At 38.6% G+C, this 14,919-nt stretch overlaps 2 protein-coding genes across 6 annotated transcripts in view; both read right to left on the bottom strand.

The window, feature by feature from the left end:
• The window catches only part of HOXA3 (homeobox A3), a 62,123-nt gene that overhangs the window by 15,143 nt on the left and 32,061 nt on the right, over positions 1–14,919 (bottom strand). For 2 of the 5 annotated variants that reach the window (XM_073333629.2, XM_073333628.2), the window contains one exon: positions 3,630–3,813. The exons of the other annotated variants lie outside the window; for them this stretch is intronic. The gene's annotated coding sequence lies outside the window, so the exon portion shown is untranslated. The remainder of the gene's footprint in view (positions 1–3,629; positions 3,814–14,919) is intronic. 5 annotated transcript variants of the gene reach the window in all.
• HOXA4 (homeobox A4) lies at positions 4,308–7,345 on the bottom strand. The gene is made up of 2 exons (XM_073329531.1): positions 6,747–7,345; positions 4,308–6,340 (listed from the first exon to the last, which is right to left on the bottom strand). The coding sequence occupies exons 1-2, from the start codon at positions 7,297–7,299 to the stop codon at positions 6,012–6,014; spliced, it is 882 nt and encodes a 293-aa protein (XP_073185632.1). The 5' UTR covers positions 7,300–7,345; the 3' UTR covers positions 4,308–6,011.

Below are 14,919 nucleotides of genomic sequence, written 5' to 3'. Positions count from 1 at the left end.
TCTCTGTTGAATAAATCAAGAAAGTGGTTCCAGTTTAAATGTAGGACATGGTATACTAGGATTTTTATTCAAGTACTTAAGGATTCCAGCCCGAATCTATTCCCATTAAATTCTATGAGAGTTCTGCCGTTGACTTCAATGAGAGCTGGATCGAACCCTTCAACTCTTTACTAAAAGCTGTTGTGGAAAAAGAAGAAGAGGAAGCAGAAACATTTAGCACTTAGATATTGTAATTTTTTGTCGGTCTTATAATATTCAGACCCCAAGAAGCCAATATTCATACTCTTCAAATATTTTTGGATTACATTTACTAAGGTATTTATCAGATATAATAACGTACCCCATGCATTCATTATTCTTAATAAAATCCTATGCATTGTGTCTTAAGATTGCCAGTAAATGTAAATGCTAATAGTTAACCAGCACGATTTATTAGAAGGGTGTCATCCGAGCCTTGGAAAATATTAAGTCTGTCTTGGGAGAACTTTTGGAGAAGAGATTTTGCTTTGCTAATTTAGTAGTTCCATAATTACTATAATAATTTGAAATTTGGTGTAGAATTACAGTCTATAGAAAATTATGCAATAATAGCTTACTGGGCTGTTTATTTCCCTTTCATAAATTTGGAGCTCTCACTGATAAAATATATAAACACATTGAAACTTAATTTTTTCAGATAGCTATCTCCAGCTTGAATTCGGTTGTCTGCTGTTTTCTTAGCTCTGATATTCACATCATTCCAAAAAATACAGTGAGGGCATGGAGTGGTTCTATTTGATGTTAAAACTCATTCTTTAACCATTTTGATCCATAATCAATAATCATGTTATCAACTACAATAAATATTGATCCGAATGTCTTGATTGGATTTACCCCCCTCCTTTAAAATATGGACTGTGCATCTGAAAATGGTGCCAACGACTTTCTGCTATTTATTTTGAAGCTATTAAATTACACCACGATATTTTATACTGCCACAGTCCTTTAAACTATACTTCTTCTTGAAAGAGTTGCTAAGTAGCAATAAAGCACTTTACAAACGCTATGACTTTTTTTTTAATTTGTTGTTATCCCGAATTCTAATATTCATTGCGGCACTTTAACTTCGTACATAAATCGTTCAGACTAATGAGTCATAGAGAAATTTGCCCATGACTTTTCCTTTACAATGCTTGCTGCCTTTCCATTGCTTTTTGGCCCTGCATTAGAAGCTGGTGATTTATTAATGCCAGGGAAATTGAACAAAGCAGTCTTCCTGCACTGTGGTATCCAGCCTTCCACAGTGTGAATTAGAACATTATCAAATGTGTTTGACTCGGTAACACTTAATCACAAAAAGCCATAATGTGACCACAAAGCAGCTAAAACAAAGATTTAACATTTCTAAATATTAAACTTGCTAAGTAAATACTCAGCAGACTTCAACAAAGTTAGCACAAACAATTATAGTCATCAAGCTATAAATACAGTAAACACTAAATACTTACCAACATAGTCCCTACTGCTTTCTTAAGAAGTTTAGACTCTTTCAAGACAAATCGGGGCTTTTTAAAAAACTCAGATAGGAAGTTGAGTTTCACTTCAGAGAGAATCACTCCTAGTGAGACCTGACGGCCACAGATCCATTCCTGACTATCTGCATTAATTATTTAATGAGTCACGTGACCTTAAAGATTAAAATTTCAATATCTACACAAGAAAAGACGCAACACCTTTATCTACTAGTGCAGGGTTTCTGTTTTGCTTATTTAGGTCCCATTATCTCTGTTTTTGACAGCTTTTCAGTTTCTTGGGAGATCATTTGAACATTAATAACATGTGCTTGTCTGCTATTGTAAGATCAGGCAGTTCCACAGACCTTAAATTAGCCATTTGATTCCGGATTTTTATTGTCTACAGCAGACTGTGTTAACATGCATAATTATAGTCCATCCCTCTTCTAACAGTTATTGCACATGATAATATGATGACAATACTGATACCAAGTATATTTGCCCTTTTGATGCCTTTAAAACTGACAAAGAATTGGTTCATCACAGTTTATCAACATTCATGTGGTATAGGAGGTCTGTGAAGAATTCTTTTGCCCTGCCATTTGCACATCTCGAGGGAAAGTATAATAAAGAGTTAAAGGAGAGGTTTCCTTTCTGTATTTAGGAAATACACAGTTAGTGGGCTAAATGAATGCCTGGCATAATTCCTTTGGCTTCAGAGATATTAACCCAAGCATTCATTTGAACCAGTGGGCCTCATTCAGGTCTTGCTTACATTAGTGACTTTAGTGAACTCAATGGAATTACATTGGTGTAAAGTAGTATGCACTATGTTACAATCCGTCCCAGGGTGTCTACAATGGAGTAAATGTAACACCTTCTAGTGCAGTAACTAGGGTTAAAACAAGAATAAGACTCAAGCTCTCAATACTCTGTGTTCTATCAGTGATATAGTATCGGATATCATATTTCTCATACAACAGCAATACATCTAAAAGGATACATATAATTGTAGATGTATTGGAGTACTGTTTTCAACAATCTCACAAAGTCTGCAATAGGGTGGAGAATGAATACAAAAGAGAAATCCGGGTATATCTGCTTCCAAAAATCACAGAATGAACCCCCAATCTTTTTGTTTATTACTCTTCAAGTTGATTCATGTAATGGCTGTCATGGAATAAAATCACGGAGTGTCTTAAAGTAGAGATGCTAACGCAGAGATGCTGCCAAGCTTTCTGGCACCCGTAGTCTGTTGGTTTCAATGGGTCTTCTGGAACGAGTAAGCGCTCTTGGCGTGACTCGTGAGTAAGGGATTTCAGGATCGGGCCCATGATCAGACTTCTGGCTTGGAATGGAGGCTCGGGCTAGGAAGGGGAGAAGAAAGATGGAGTCTCTGACAAGCTTGTCAAGACCTCCACCTTCCTTCCTCCCCCACCCATCCCCCACCCATTTACAAAACCCAAGAAGCAGTCCATAGGGCTCAGAGTATACCAAAAAATGTCAGAGCCCTGGCTAAACGTTCAATGGAGAATGGGTATAGTTATTAAATACTGCGAGCTGCTTGTCACAGATGAGTTCCTTTTGTAATAAAACACCAGGTATATCAGAGATTGAAGTAGAAACTGGAAGGGAGACCTTGAAAAACTACCATTTTTCTTGGTGGGAAGGGGCGGGGGTTAACGGCTTGGCTCTAACTGTGACAATTAAAGTGACTCAGACCTGATTTTGTCTTTATTTGAAATATTGACAAACTTCCACCTTTAGCATTTTGTGCCGCTTTCCTTTGTGGCGAGAGCAGATAAATATGTGTGTGTGAGAGAGAGAGACAGCAAGCCAAAGAGAGACATTTAGGTCCAAGAGCTGGATTTAAAAGGATACTGTCTTTAAAGGTCAAGGGTTTGAAGGGTCAGTCTGCTTCTCTAAAAAAACAATTAATGGGATAGAAAATTTGTCCTTTCAGTGAACTCTTCTGGTTGCCCTAGCAAAGGCTGGACAATGCCAGAGTTTAAACTCTGCGATTTAATTTTCTAAGTGATTGTAACACTGATTATATCACACGAGAAGCATAGTAACACTCACATATCAAACACTATGCAGCTTTAAAAAGGGGGTGGGGTACAAATGAAAATTTACCTTAAATGATGATAATCTGCCATGTGATATTTTGCAGACCGGGGCTGATTCTCCAACAAGGCAGTATACATTTTTTTAGCAGACAGCCAAGATGCTGTGTCTTTACACATGACCACTTTTTTTTTTCCAGGAAAATCCTTTGCGTCTTCACAGACTTTTTCCAAGAGAATGCCTTTCAGAACGGCTGTTGAATTACAAAGAAGTATTTATTGTAGGAGGTGATTAATGATACTCAGTAAAATTGCTATTTTCAGCGCGTGGTTTCATGTAGTTTTACGAAGGGAAAATAGGTTTATAAGCATAGTCTTCAGTAATAAATTATTCTCAATTAAAATATTTGATTTGGGCTTTTGATAATTTCTGCTCATTTGGTTTTAAAATAAATTGGAGGGAAATGTTCCACACAACAAACAAAACAAAGAGCTGTACGTTGCAGAGAGTGAGAGATACCAGCAGTTACCCCACCTTCAGATATATTCCGTTTCTTTTTTATTGAGGCAGCTAACATGGAAAACGTTTTAGGATTTAGTAAACAGCAGCATGGTAACGGAAACATACTTTTCAGGGTGGTTAGTTGTTCAATGTGAAGACAACCCTGTTTGCTAAATGTATTTACAACTGCCATAGCTTTGATGCTGAATATACTTTTCCAGTGACATGTTAAATTTTTCATTGAAATGGTATGTGTCCCTAGGACAGGCAGTGATGCTCACAATATTGTTGTGCCAACGTGCTTTCTTACTGAGTGAATTGTGATATATGTAAATAAAGGAACTAAATCTTTCTCGCCTTACTCACGTGAGAAGACTCGTCGACTCCAGTTTAGTACCTGGACATACTTTCATGAGTATGGCGAATAAAATGTGGCCCTTAATCTTTTTCTGGCAGAAAAACAGTGATAGAGTTTCCGCTTACAAGTTCTTCTGCTCAGTTAATAGGTTTCAATGTCAATGATACTCTCGACAAAGTGATATGAAAATCCTTATAAATGGTATACATTTTATTGTAATAATTCCACCTTTGGTATATTTCTCAACATCGTTGACAATGAGAAGGTTAGTATGAGTTTGAAACACCTGAATACTGTTTTCCAGAATCATTCTGAACACATTTACCAGATTAAACCTCTGGGTTGTACCAGATTTCATTTAAATTCTGTTTACACCAAATACTTTTAAAAATAGATGCCTTTGAAATAAAGAAACTTTTGTCACCCATACAGTTCCCCTTAATTCTTCATAGTGAATTGACAAGTCACAATAAATACCAAGTGAACGAATAAATAATGACTGGCCAGATATTTTAAAGTGTATCATGGTTAGCTGTCTTAGTTCTATTACAGTAAATTAGTTCATTTCAGTTCATTGACTGAGTGTGAAAGCTCTATTTCTCTGTGCATAGGGTGGGAATAGCCATATACATATAGATGAATAGACAGACTGAACCTCTGGCAAGGTTGCTACAGGACACAGCTCATCTAGGCAATAAATAATACATATACTTGTTCAAGCAGGCTCTATGTTTTGTGAAGGCAGGCAACTAACAGCATCTCTTTAAATTTGAAGGCAAACAACTGTATTGACAAGATTCATTACAGTTAAAACAATGTGATAAGCTGTTATTTTTAAATAATTGTAGTTATATCAGCAAAGCATAACGTTTAGGAAACAGCATTACATGAACTTGTGTTTGAAGCCTTTAATTTTTTTTGTACAGAGTATTCTTTATTACCAGTATTGGCAATATATACATCACACCAAAATTCACAAATTGTACACAAACCGAAACAGTTAGACGTGCCAGATATGAAGACAGCAACAGCCTTTAATATTTTTAAATAAATGCAATAGGAGACATGGGGGAACGATTATATCACAACTACCGCAGTGGCTACTCTTAAAAACAATTAAATAACTCTTGTTACATTAAACATTGCCTGTCAGACTGTAATGGGACAGTTTTCATAAACTCTCCATGACATAAAATTTGGTTTCTTCTGTCTGCATATACTGGAGAATCCACGAACATTGCACGAAACAACACAACTCAAGTCAATGTCTTACACAAGTGTCTCACGAGTTATTATTTTAACTGTATTTTATTTTTAAAGTGTTATGTACAAAAGAGTCCTTCTTGGGTACAGAATTCGTCCATTACAGCATCCAGCACTCTGTCACACTGAAGGTACAGCATATTTTCATAAATACAAAAGAATGAAGGGAATGGAACCATTATCTCTGTACAATGTTGACAATTTGTCCAGGTTTTGGTTTCAACATGTACCCTGTACAGGGCACGTTTCTTCTGATTCTGTATACAGTTGTTTTGGTCCAAATGGTCAACAACAAAAATAGGCAACTGAAAAAACAAATATAAAAATAATTATAGGGCTGATGAGTTGGGTGTTGACCCATCGAGTTGATGGTGGTGGCCCTGTGTCTGTGCTTTGGCTTGCTGACTAGCAGTAGAGGGGTTTGAGGAGCGCATCTTAGTGTTAGGCAGTTTGTGATCTTTCTTCCATTTCATCCTCCTGTTCTGAAACCAAATCTTGACCTGGCGCTCCGAGAGACAAAGTGTATGTGCTATCTCAATGCGTCGCCTCCTGGTCAGGTAACGGTTAAAGTGGAACTCCTTCTCCAGCTCTAAGACTTGTTGTCTGGTGTAGGCAGTTCGAGACCGCTTGGGTTCGCCTCCAGTGTAATTGGGATTGACTGAACACACACACACACACAAAAAGCAATTGAACAGAATCATTATATAATAACTTGACACCAGGTTCAAATCAGAGACATAACTGCAAGACAATGTTTCACAGGCTATTGACAATAGGAAACAATTGAAGCGCAATAAAAAATGGTGATGGGCATTTGGGTGGAAGAAAAGCTTCAAAGGCACATGGCCCAGAGCCACTGGCAGGGCAATTAAATTTATGGGGGCTATAATTACTGCCCTAACGGTTTGGCGTCTCGTAAATCTCTCGATAAAGGACCCCGGATACAAAAGGTTTCTCACGTTTGCATTAGGAAACGCGCACACATAAAAACCCAACCCAACCTGCAGCACCTTCAGCGTCCTCCCCTCCTCCCCCTCGCCCTCCTCCCCGGCAGTCCCACTCACCAGTGCTCACATGGATCTTCTTCATCCAGGGGTACACCACGGGCTCTTTGCCTTTGAGGCCGGGCAGGCTCTTGTCAGGCAGGAGGGGGCACCCTGGGCTGGCCCCGGCCCCTGCGGCGGGGGCGGCTTCGCAGTGGCGCGGGGGCTGCAGGACGTGGCTTTGGAGCAGGGGCTGGGGCTGGACGTGGTGCCCCTTCGGTGGCGGAGGAGGGGAGGCCCCCGGGGGTGGCTGCTCCCGGCCCGGGCTGGCGCGGGCGCTGCTGTAGCTGTAGGGCGCCTCGGGGTAGCCGGGCGGCTGCGCGGGGTAGAGCGCCTCGGGAGGAGGCGGAGGCGGCGGCGGTGGCTGGTACCCAGGGTCTCTGCTGGGCCGCGGGTAGTAGTCGGGGAGAGACTGGCCCGGGTGCGCCGGGTGCTGGGGCAGGTGCGGCGGCGGCGGCTGCTGCTGGTGGTGGTGGTAGGCGCTGCTGGCGCTGCTGTGCTGCGAATACTCCTCGCAGGGCGGGAATTTGGGCTCGATGTAGTTGGAGTTTATCAAAAACGAACTCATGGTCATTAATTTGTTGAAGTGCAAAAATACTAATTTTTCTCGCGTTGTCGTTTTTCTGGGCTCGCCGAGGCCCCGCCCCCTCCCCCCCTCCCCCCCTCCCCCGCCCTCCCTCCCTCCCCCCCCTCCCTCCCTCCCCCTCCTCCGCTCGCCGCTGTCAAGTGCCGGCTGCCAAAGTTTGGGCCTCTCTCCCCCCCCCCCCAACCCGAGCGCAGACAACACACACACAAACACACACACACACACACACACACACACACACACACACACACACTCATCACCACCTGACCGGCAGGGCCAATTGGTGCGCTGTTTGCGGACCCCGGATCAGGAAATGGAAAGATGGTGAGTGCCGGAGGAGCCCAGGGCGGCAGCCGTAGCAGCAGCCCAAAGCGTCTCCTACCCACTTGGGGAGAGAGGTCCCAGCAGTGGTGAAAACATGCGCAGCCAGAAAGGGGAGCGAAACCCGAGGCGCATCCCAGTATCCATGGCACCAACCACCTCCCCTAAACCCGCCGTTCGACCAGATACCTCTCACCCGGGTGGCCTCGGACTCTTAAAACAGGAGAACAAGATTTTGCTCAAAGCCACGCGAGTCTGAGCTTTGCTACTGTGATTGCTGCTTATTGTGGCCAATTATTTCCCCCTCTTCCCTGTGGAACGGAGAGAGAGACCTAAATTCGGCGTTACCAGTCGCACATTCGTCCTGGGCACAAACATTGTCTTTCCTCTAGCATTTTTTTTTGGGGGGGGGGGGGAGGGAGAAGAAGAAGGAGAGGGGAGGAAAGATGGGGGGAGGATCAGAAATCAACGAGAAACTAAAATGTAGTATGCAGGAAAAGAAATTGACATTGCACAATACATTAAATACAATGACAATAGTGTACAACTCTCCGTTTCAAAATCACTTGATTTAGGATTGAGCATACATTATATATCAAGGTGGAAATGAGACTGCTAGATCCTGTGAAATAGAGGCCAACTAATTGCAAATCAGTATTTGTTTCTCTATGATCTGTCCCCAGAGCTTTTAAACTTTGTTATTGTATGATAATTTAGTTATTTGAGAATTTTTTATCCCTTTGTAGATTGAGAGGTGTGATAACATATAACTAGATTCGGAAGTTGATATAAAAGGGGAGAAAGGGCCAAATAGATTAGTTAGTGGTGCTATGTGCCATTAACGATAAAGAAAGAAAGAAAGAAAGAAAGAAAGAAAGAAAGAAAGAAAGAAAGAAAGAAAGAAAGAAAGAAAGAAAGAAAGAAAGAAAGAAAGAAAGAAAGAAAGAAAGAAAGAAATTCCAATAAAATGAAAGGACTAACTGGGAATATTTCTTTCCGAGTGAGAGCATTTCCCAAACTACAAATTTACGATTCGGGTTTTTGTTTGTTTTGGGTTTGGTTTGGTTTGATTTGGGTTGGGGTTTTTAATATAGGAGAATTCACTGACATCTTTCACAAAGTAGCCTACAATACTGAAATTAGAATGCAGAAAAAACTCTATGACTTCTAAATTGCTAAAAATTAGTCTGCTAACAATATTTGCAGCTCAGGAAGGAAAAGAGGCAACCGCCTGACCGTAGGTAATTGAAATTTGATAGTTAAACTAATTACACTATTATTTTAAAATAATAAATTTCTTATTAATCCCATCTGCTGTTGTGTGTTTGGAGTTAATACTGAACTTTTTAGAATTTATTTTATATTTTTTTTGGTTGGTTGGTTTATAGAAAATCGAATACAAATATTTCCCAGCCTCTTCAGGAGCATTGTTCCTGAATGGATAGTCTCACCTTCGAGAATAGGAAAATGCATCTAACTGAATATAGAAAGCTAAAATTTTGGTACAATTTAGATCTTTTTCCTCATAGTAGCTATCATGGCTTGAATTCAGATTGTTGTCTTTTGCAGTTTTATAGATAACAGTATATAAATATAAAATTATAATTTAATATATGTTAGGTCTAATTAGATACTTACACACGTATACTGCATTAATTTATATTATACACATATAAATACACATATATTGCAGATCATCTGGTGTATGTTTGAACATTTCCAACATACTGTGATACTTACATAAACAATTACTCATTTTTGCTAATATCTAATGTCTAATTTGCAGAGTTAAAGCACATTTACTTACTCATTTCCTACTGAACGTCTGTGCAACTTTTTAAGTGATGTGAAAGATACCTTTCTCTATTTACTTTATATGTAGAAGAAAATATGGTTACACAAACCCCATACGCATCTAACATCCACAACTATTCATCACAATAAATTGTTGTATACACAGGAAGGACTAGATTGTTTGGAGACTATTTTTCTGCAAAATCCAAATATCTATTAAAACAATAAAGCTAACCGTACAGTGTGGCAAGAAGATGAGATTGTTAGAGACCAACAGTACGTTGTTTTCGGCGCACAGCTGTACATTCATACACAGATACAAATATACGTAGGCGCGCATAATTGCTTTAAACTGGGTTACACTAAATATTATCCTCCTAATATAAGGGAGCTCCTTAATTATCATGTCCAGAATACTGCAGTAACTACCGTACTTCAAAACCTCAAGTAAAATACAAAGAAAGCTGGTACCTTATTCTGTATGCTGAGTGTTGTATTCGGAGAGCTTCCCAGGTTCTGATTAATAATATTTACCGTGATTACACTTCAAAGGATACTTGTTCAACTGTACTTCTTTCTACTGTGTAGCTGTGTTTCTCAGTGAAACAGAAAATAATACAATTTTGCACGCGATTGTAAATCTACAAGGTGACCTCAGCTGCTCAGATGAAGCCTGTTTTTCCTGTGGTTCTAGCAGCCTGTGAAGATGTGCTTATGCAGGATCTCCAAAGGCCTGTTCCTTGTCTTTGTGGTTTGTTATCATAAACAAGAACCCAGCCAAGACCACCAAGTGTTATCTTACACACGGCCATTTCGACATTTTACTGCAAGATTTATGGATGTAATAAACAATCTCAGAACCATCCTCGGATATTTCCCGTTACCCAACTTGTAGCACCATCCCAGCTTTAAAAACAAACAAACAAACAAACAAATCAAAAATAAAACAAAAAACCTTTATTTTTAATTTAAAAAATCAGACCATATATCACTCGCTTAAACAATTAACATATGACCAGAAGTTTACCAGCTTAATCTTGCGATAGACGCGATTGGGAATTCACTGAAACGAAGTTGATAGTGCGATATCTAATCTTCATGCACCAACAAGCTCCAATCTCATGCCTACCCAAACAGTCTAACAGAGTTCTCGTGAAACATACAAGCATATCTGCTGACTTCCATGCGCGCGGATAAAATAGTTTTACAACAAGACTTAAAAAATAATAATTCAAGTACACTTTTTAACGTGTCCATACACCAGAGAGGGTGGACAGAGAGAAAGACTCTCGAGCAGCCTGGCTTGAATCTGATTTGAACCATTTTGAATACATTTAGCCCCAGCTTTCCCTCTTGAATGCAACCCTGTCCCAAGTTTCAAAGTGACCGAAAAGTGACACCGTGTGCATTTTGTTTCTTATTAATCTTACACATTGACAGTCTTTGTTAAACAACAAGGCGTGCCCTTCACCAGCCGACATTTTCATATTTGTTAGACGCGGTGACCTGAAGTTCACCTCGGCCTTGGACTTAGTTTTTCTAAAAGGTCTATAACAGTGTCTTTTAGATAGCAGGGTGCTTTGCCCAGGTCACTACTTCTAAGGGAAAATTAAAAAAAAAAATAGCGGGAAAATGTAAACGTTATGGAATGTATCAACTGTATCTCTTCTTTCTTCTCTGGGAATCATAAAGCCCACAAGACAGCTACTCAGTTTAACATTTGTTAGCTATGAAACTAACATGCTAAACGGTTGCTTTAAATAGTCAAGATTGGGGCAATGGTTGAATTTTTGCCCCCAAGTTCATTATTTTATAAAGCGATTACTTCACTGGCACTGTATATGTTCTAACAACTGGATGTTTGGAGTGATTTGCTTGCTCTATACCGGCATGGTTAAATAAACACACACAAAATGTGATGTGTGTTAGAATTTTAAATGAATGGTCTTTTGACCAGACATTCTACACCAGAGACCAGTGTGTGCTGCATTCAAAGAATGAACGTACAAAGGCAAGGAATCGTTCATCTCAAATTAATAACTGCTCTGTTTCCCTTTTAAAAAAGGAATCTTTTAAACAATAATTGAGATAAGTCAATATTTATTGACGTTGCAGTTGAACTCTAAAAATATTCTCGTTGATATTTTTATTTTCAATTATGTTGAATACACGGATTTGCATCAAAATAATTGTTTTGGTAAGTAAGAAACTAGATTTCAGTTCCTTTATTTTGTGTAATTTAGTTATAGTAACAGCTTTTCGGTCAGGGAGTATCAAAGACTTGTTATTATTGGAAACAATCTGCCCACCATTTGTTAACAATATATATATATAAATGGTTATATATTTCAGGTTACTACCAAGACTTTCCTTTTTTCAACAAACAAATGATCTAACAGTACAAGGTAATATATAATATCTCAAGTGGGGGAAACGTTTTTTAACCCAAAATATGCAATCTGATTATCTTATTACAAGTTGGCAACATCAGTATTTGATGAGCAATGTGTACACAGTGTGTAATGATATTTATATATTTCCACACTGCTGTCATATACAAGCGGTGTAGGCATAATCTCCAATAATATCTCTCAATGATTTGAAATCAAACAGCTCACAATTTATTTACAACTCCTGCTTTCTGCAATGATCCACCAGTATCACTGACAAATAATTCATTTGTATCCAGATAACTAGGAATATCGTACAATCCATGCCTGTTTGTTCTTAATTCAGCTAAACATGGATATAGATGAGGTACTTTTTCCCAGCTGACTTCCTCATTATAACCTCTCCCCCATTCCCCAGACCTTTTACATCTGAATATTTTGGATAAACTTTCCCTCCTAAACAAAGCACTGCTTCAATATCATTTCGACCTGTATTTATGTGCTACACTGTGTATTTGGTTTATAATTACCTTCCCAATTTCTTTTTGTAATACTGTGTGTTGCTTTTTATTGACATACTTAATTAACTTCAGAGCTAAATCTTCAACACTGTCACAGTCTTAAAGACAAGAAAAATTCTCAACAATTTGGAAACTGCTCTTTACCCAAAGAAATTCAGCTTAAAAATACGGATACTTGTTTAACTATCAATTTCTGTCTGAGAGTAATTCCAGAAAGCTTTGATAGCCCTGGAAATTATGGAACTGTATAGCGCCGTCAGGTTTTTTTGCAGAATAATCTCTGTTAGTATCACAAATCGCCCCATAATTCTGAATTTTAGATTTTCACCCTCGGACTAAAAATATAACCTACCATATGTCCTTCTTAAGTACAGTTTAGTGCTTACTACAGAAATTATAGTAAAAAGAAGACGCTGCTAGGATCGCCACACATGTTAATAGATGGATTACATGTCTTATCTTCTTGACATTTTGAAAAGTGAAAAGTCTTTGCATTAAACCTCTTAAGGAGATTATTATATTAAGGAGTGTGAAACATTTTGTTACTTGACCAGGATATTTAAGAATACAGCTAGGAACGCGTTTTGGTGTTCCAGAGTAACATGCATGTTTACCTGGTGCATCTGAGCCGGAGATATTCAGACTCAAATGTGGCTGACAATTCAAAATGAAATACAACATGTATTACTCCTGAAAAGAGGAATTTTCTATCCTTTCCTTGGTAATTGAGGTCATTCAACCACTAGAGTTCACCTGGAGTCCATACTGTGATACACGCTTAACTCAAAGCTATTTTATCTTTTGTGCTGATAGTCAAGATCTCGACTATAACATTGACATCAAACTCTGTCTGGGCGAATGACTAAGAGTGGTGCAAAACGTAAACTTTTGACCCTCAACTTTTTGACCTGCAGTTGTAACGCCCTAACCACAAAGATATACAAAAGCTATGCAGCTTCTTTTAGGAGCAAGGGACTTGGACTGTTTGTTTCAATGGTTCTGATGTTTTCCCCCCTGCTTTTTAAGTGTGGGGGTTTTTTTTGTGTTGTTGTTGGGGTTTTTGTTGTTGTTTGTTTGTTTTGAGAAAACTGGATTTTTTTAAAAAATCTCTCACGATTGTAAAGTGCTGTTAAATCAGTTTGCAAACTCTTTCGCCAGCGTTGGAGGGACTAGATTAACTGAAAGACGCTATATGGTTACAATTGCAGGTGAAAGTCTGGTAAGTTCTGGACATGGAGTCGGAAAGAATGTACTGTATAGCACTGGGGGAAAGATGTAGCTGTATGTTGATAAGCACTTAGTCATTTCGCCTTTATTTAAAAATAAAGAAACTCTAATTGTTTGTGAAGCCTTGTCTAGGCAAACGAGTTGACTGTGAACTTGGTCTAAAGCGAGCTCTGCTGGTGATTCCTAGGGTGTGCAGATTTATCTTTTCTGCATTTACTTAACCTGGCAGTGAACTGCAAGGGCTGCCATTTGTTATCCAGAGACAGACTTCACCTCAAGCAAGGACTGTTTCACAAAATTGCAATAATTACCCAATAACCTTCATAACAAATATTATTATTGAAAAGACATTTTTTGGCTATAGGACAGATTCCGTATGTGCACTATAAAAGGAAACCTTTGCAAATCTTGCACATTCTGCATGTCATATGTACATATGCAGCTATATATACATATGACTAAGATGGTTCATGAGTGTTTGTTTTCCTCCGAAATATTAGTGAGGATGCTTTCATTTATAAAGGAGAATACTTTCAAATATAAGCAGGCTACTGTAGGAGTCATAGCTTTGTACTGTTCATAAAAACTCTAACACTGAATTGTGCCTATCTGAAGCTTAAAAGAGAGAAAAAGGTAAGGGGGAAAGAGATTTCTTAGCTTGGTCAGAAGGTTTATTTAATTATGTATTTAATTTATTATATCTGTATTAGCTGTGAGGGGAAAATACATTCCTTCAGGACGCACGATTGGAAATCGAAAATTATGATCAGCCCATATGAATCTGTTATAGTCAATTTCCCATAGAGCAAACAGAAAACATTTGTGTTCTCACCCTTCTACAGACACACCCTTACTAAATGTAAGGAAATGGGAGGATAGTAATTTCGCTATGTTTAATAATTACTACTTGTGCAAGGCTCAGACAAATCTACCAACCTAAAATTATTTGACTTTCACAAGACATGTTATACTTATAGTTTAGTGAAAGTTAAGACTTATAAATTACTAGGTATATGCACAAACGGGTTGCCTAAACTTTAATTAGCCTTATGCTTGGACACGACACACTACACTCACGTATTTCTTTCAAATGAGTTAGTAAATTATATTTTAATACCAAGTAGACCACCACTTACGATGATTTCTGTAAAACAAACTCAGGTGCACTGAGTCCAAAAATACCATAGAAAAATAATATGCACAGAAAAGAACTAAATCTTGATTCCAAATAATCATTCTCTATGAAGGAACCAGCCCCTTCCCCTCTGAAGACAGGTTCTGGGAAAGGTTTTAGAGTTTTGCGTTTTGAAGGTATTGAGTTTTCCGTTCCGGTCTGGATTATAAAATCTTAATGC

This window comes from Lepidochelys kempii, chromosome 2 (assembly GCF_965140285.1).
Source record: "Lepidochelys kempii isolate rLepKem1 chromosome 2, rLepKem1.hap1, whole genome shotgun sequence".
NCBI lineage: Eukaryota > Metazoa > Chordata > Testudines > Cheloniidae > Lepidochelys > Lepidochelys kempii.
Note: the sequence above shows the minus strand (reverse complement) of the source record. Positions and strands in the feature narration are given on the sequence as shown.

Coding starts and splice junctions, on each gene's coding strand:
- HOXA4 (XM_073329531.1), bottom strand. CDS start 7,299: ATGACCATGAGTTCGTTTTTGATAAACTCCAACTACATCGAGCCCAAA. Junction 6,341..6,746: donor GAAGATCCATGTGAGCACTG/GTGAGTGGGACT, acceptor GTGTGTGTTCAG/TCAATCCCAATTACACTGGA.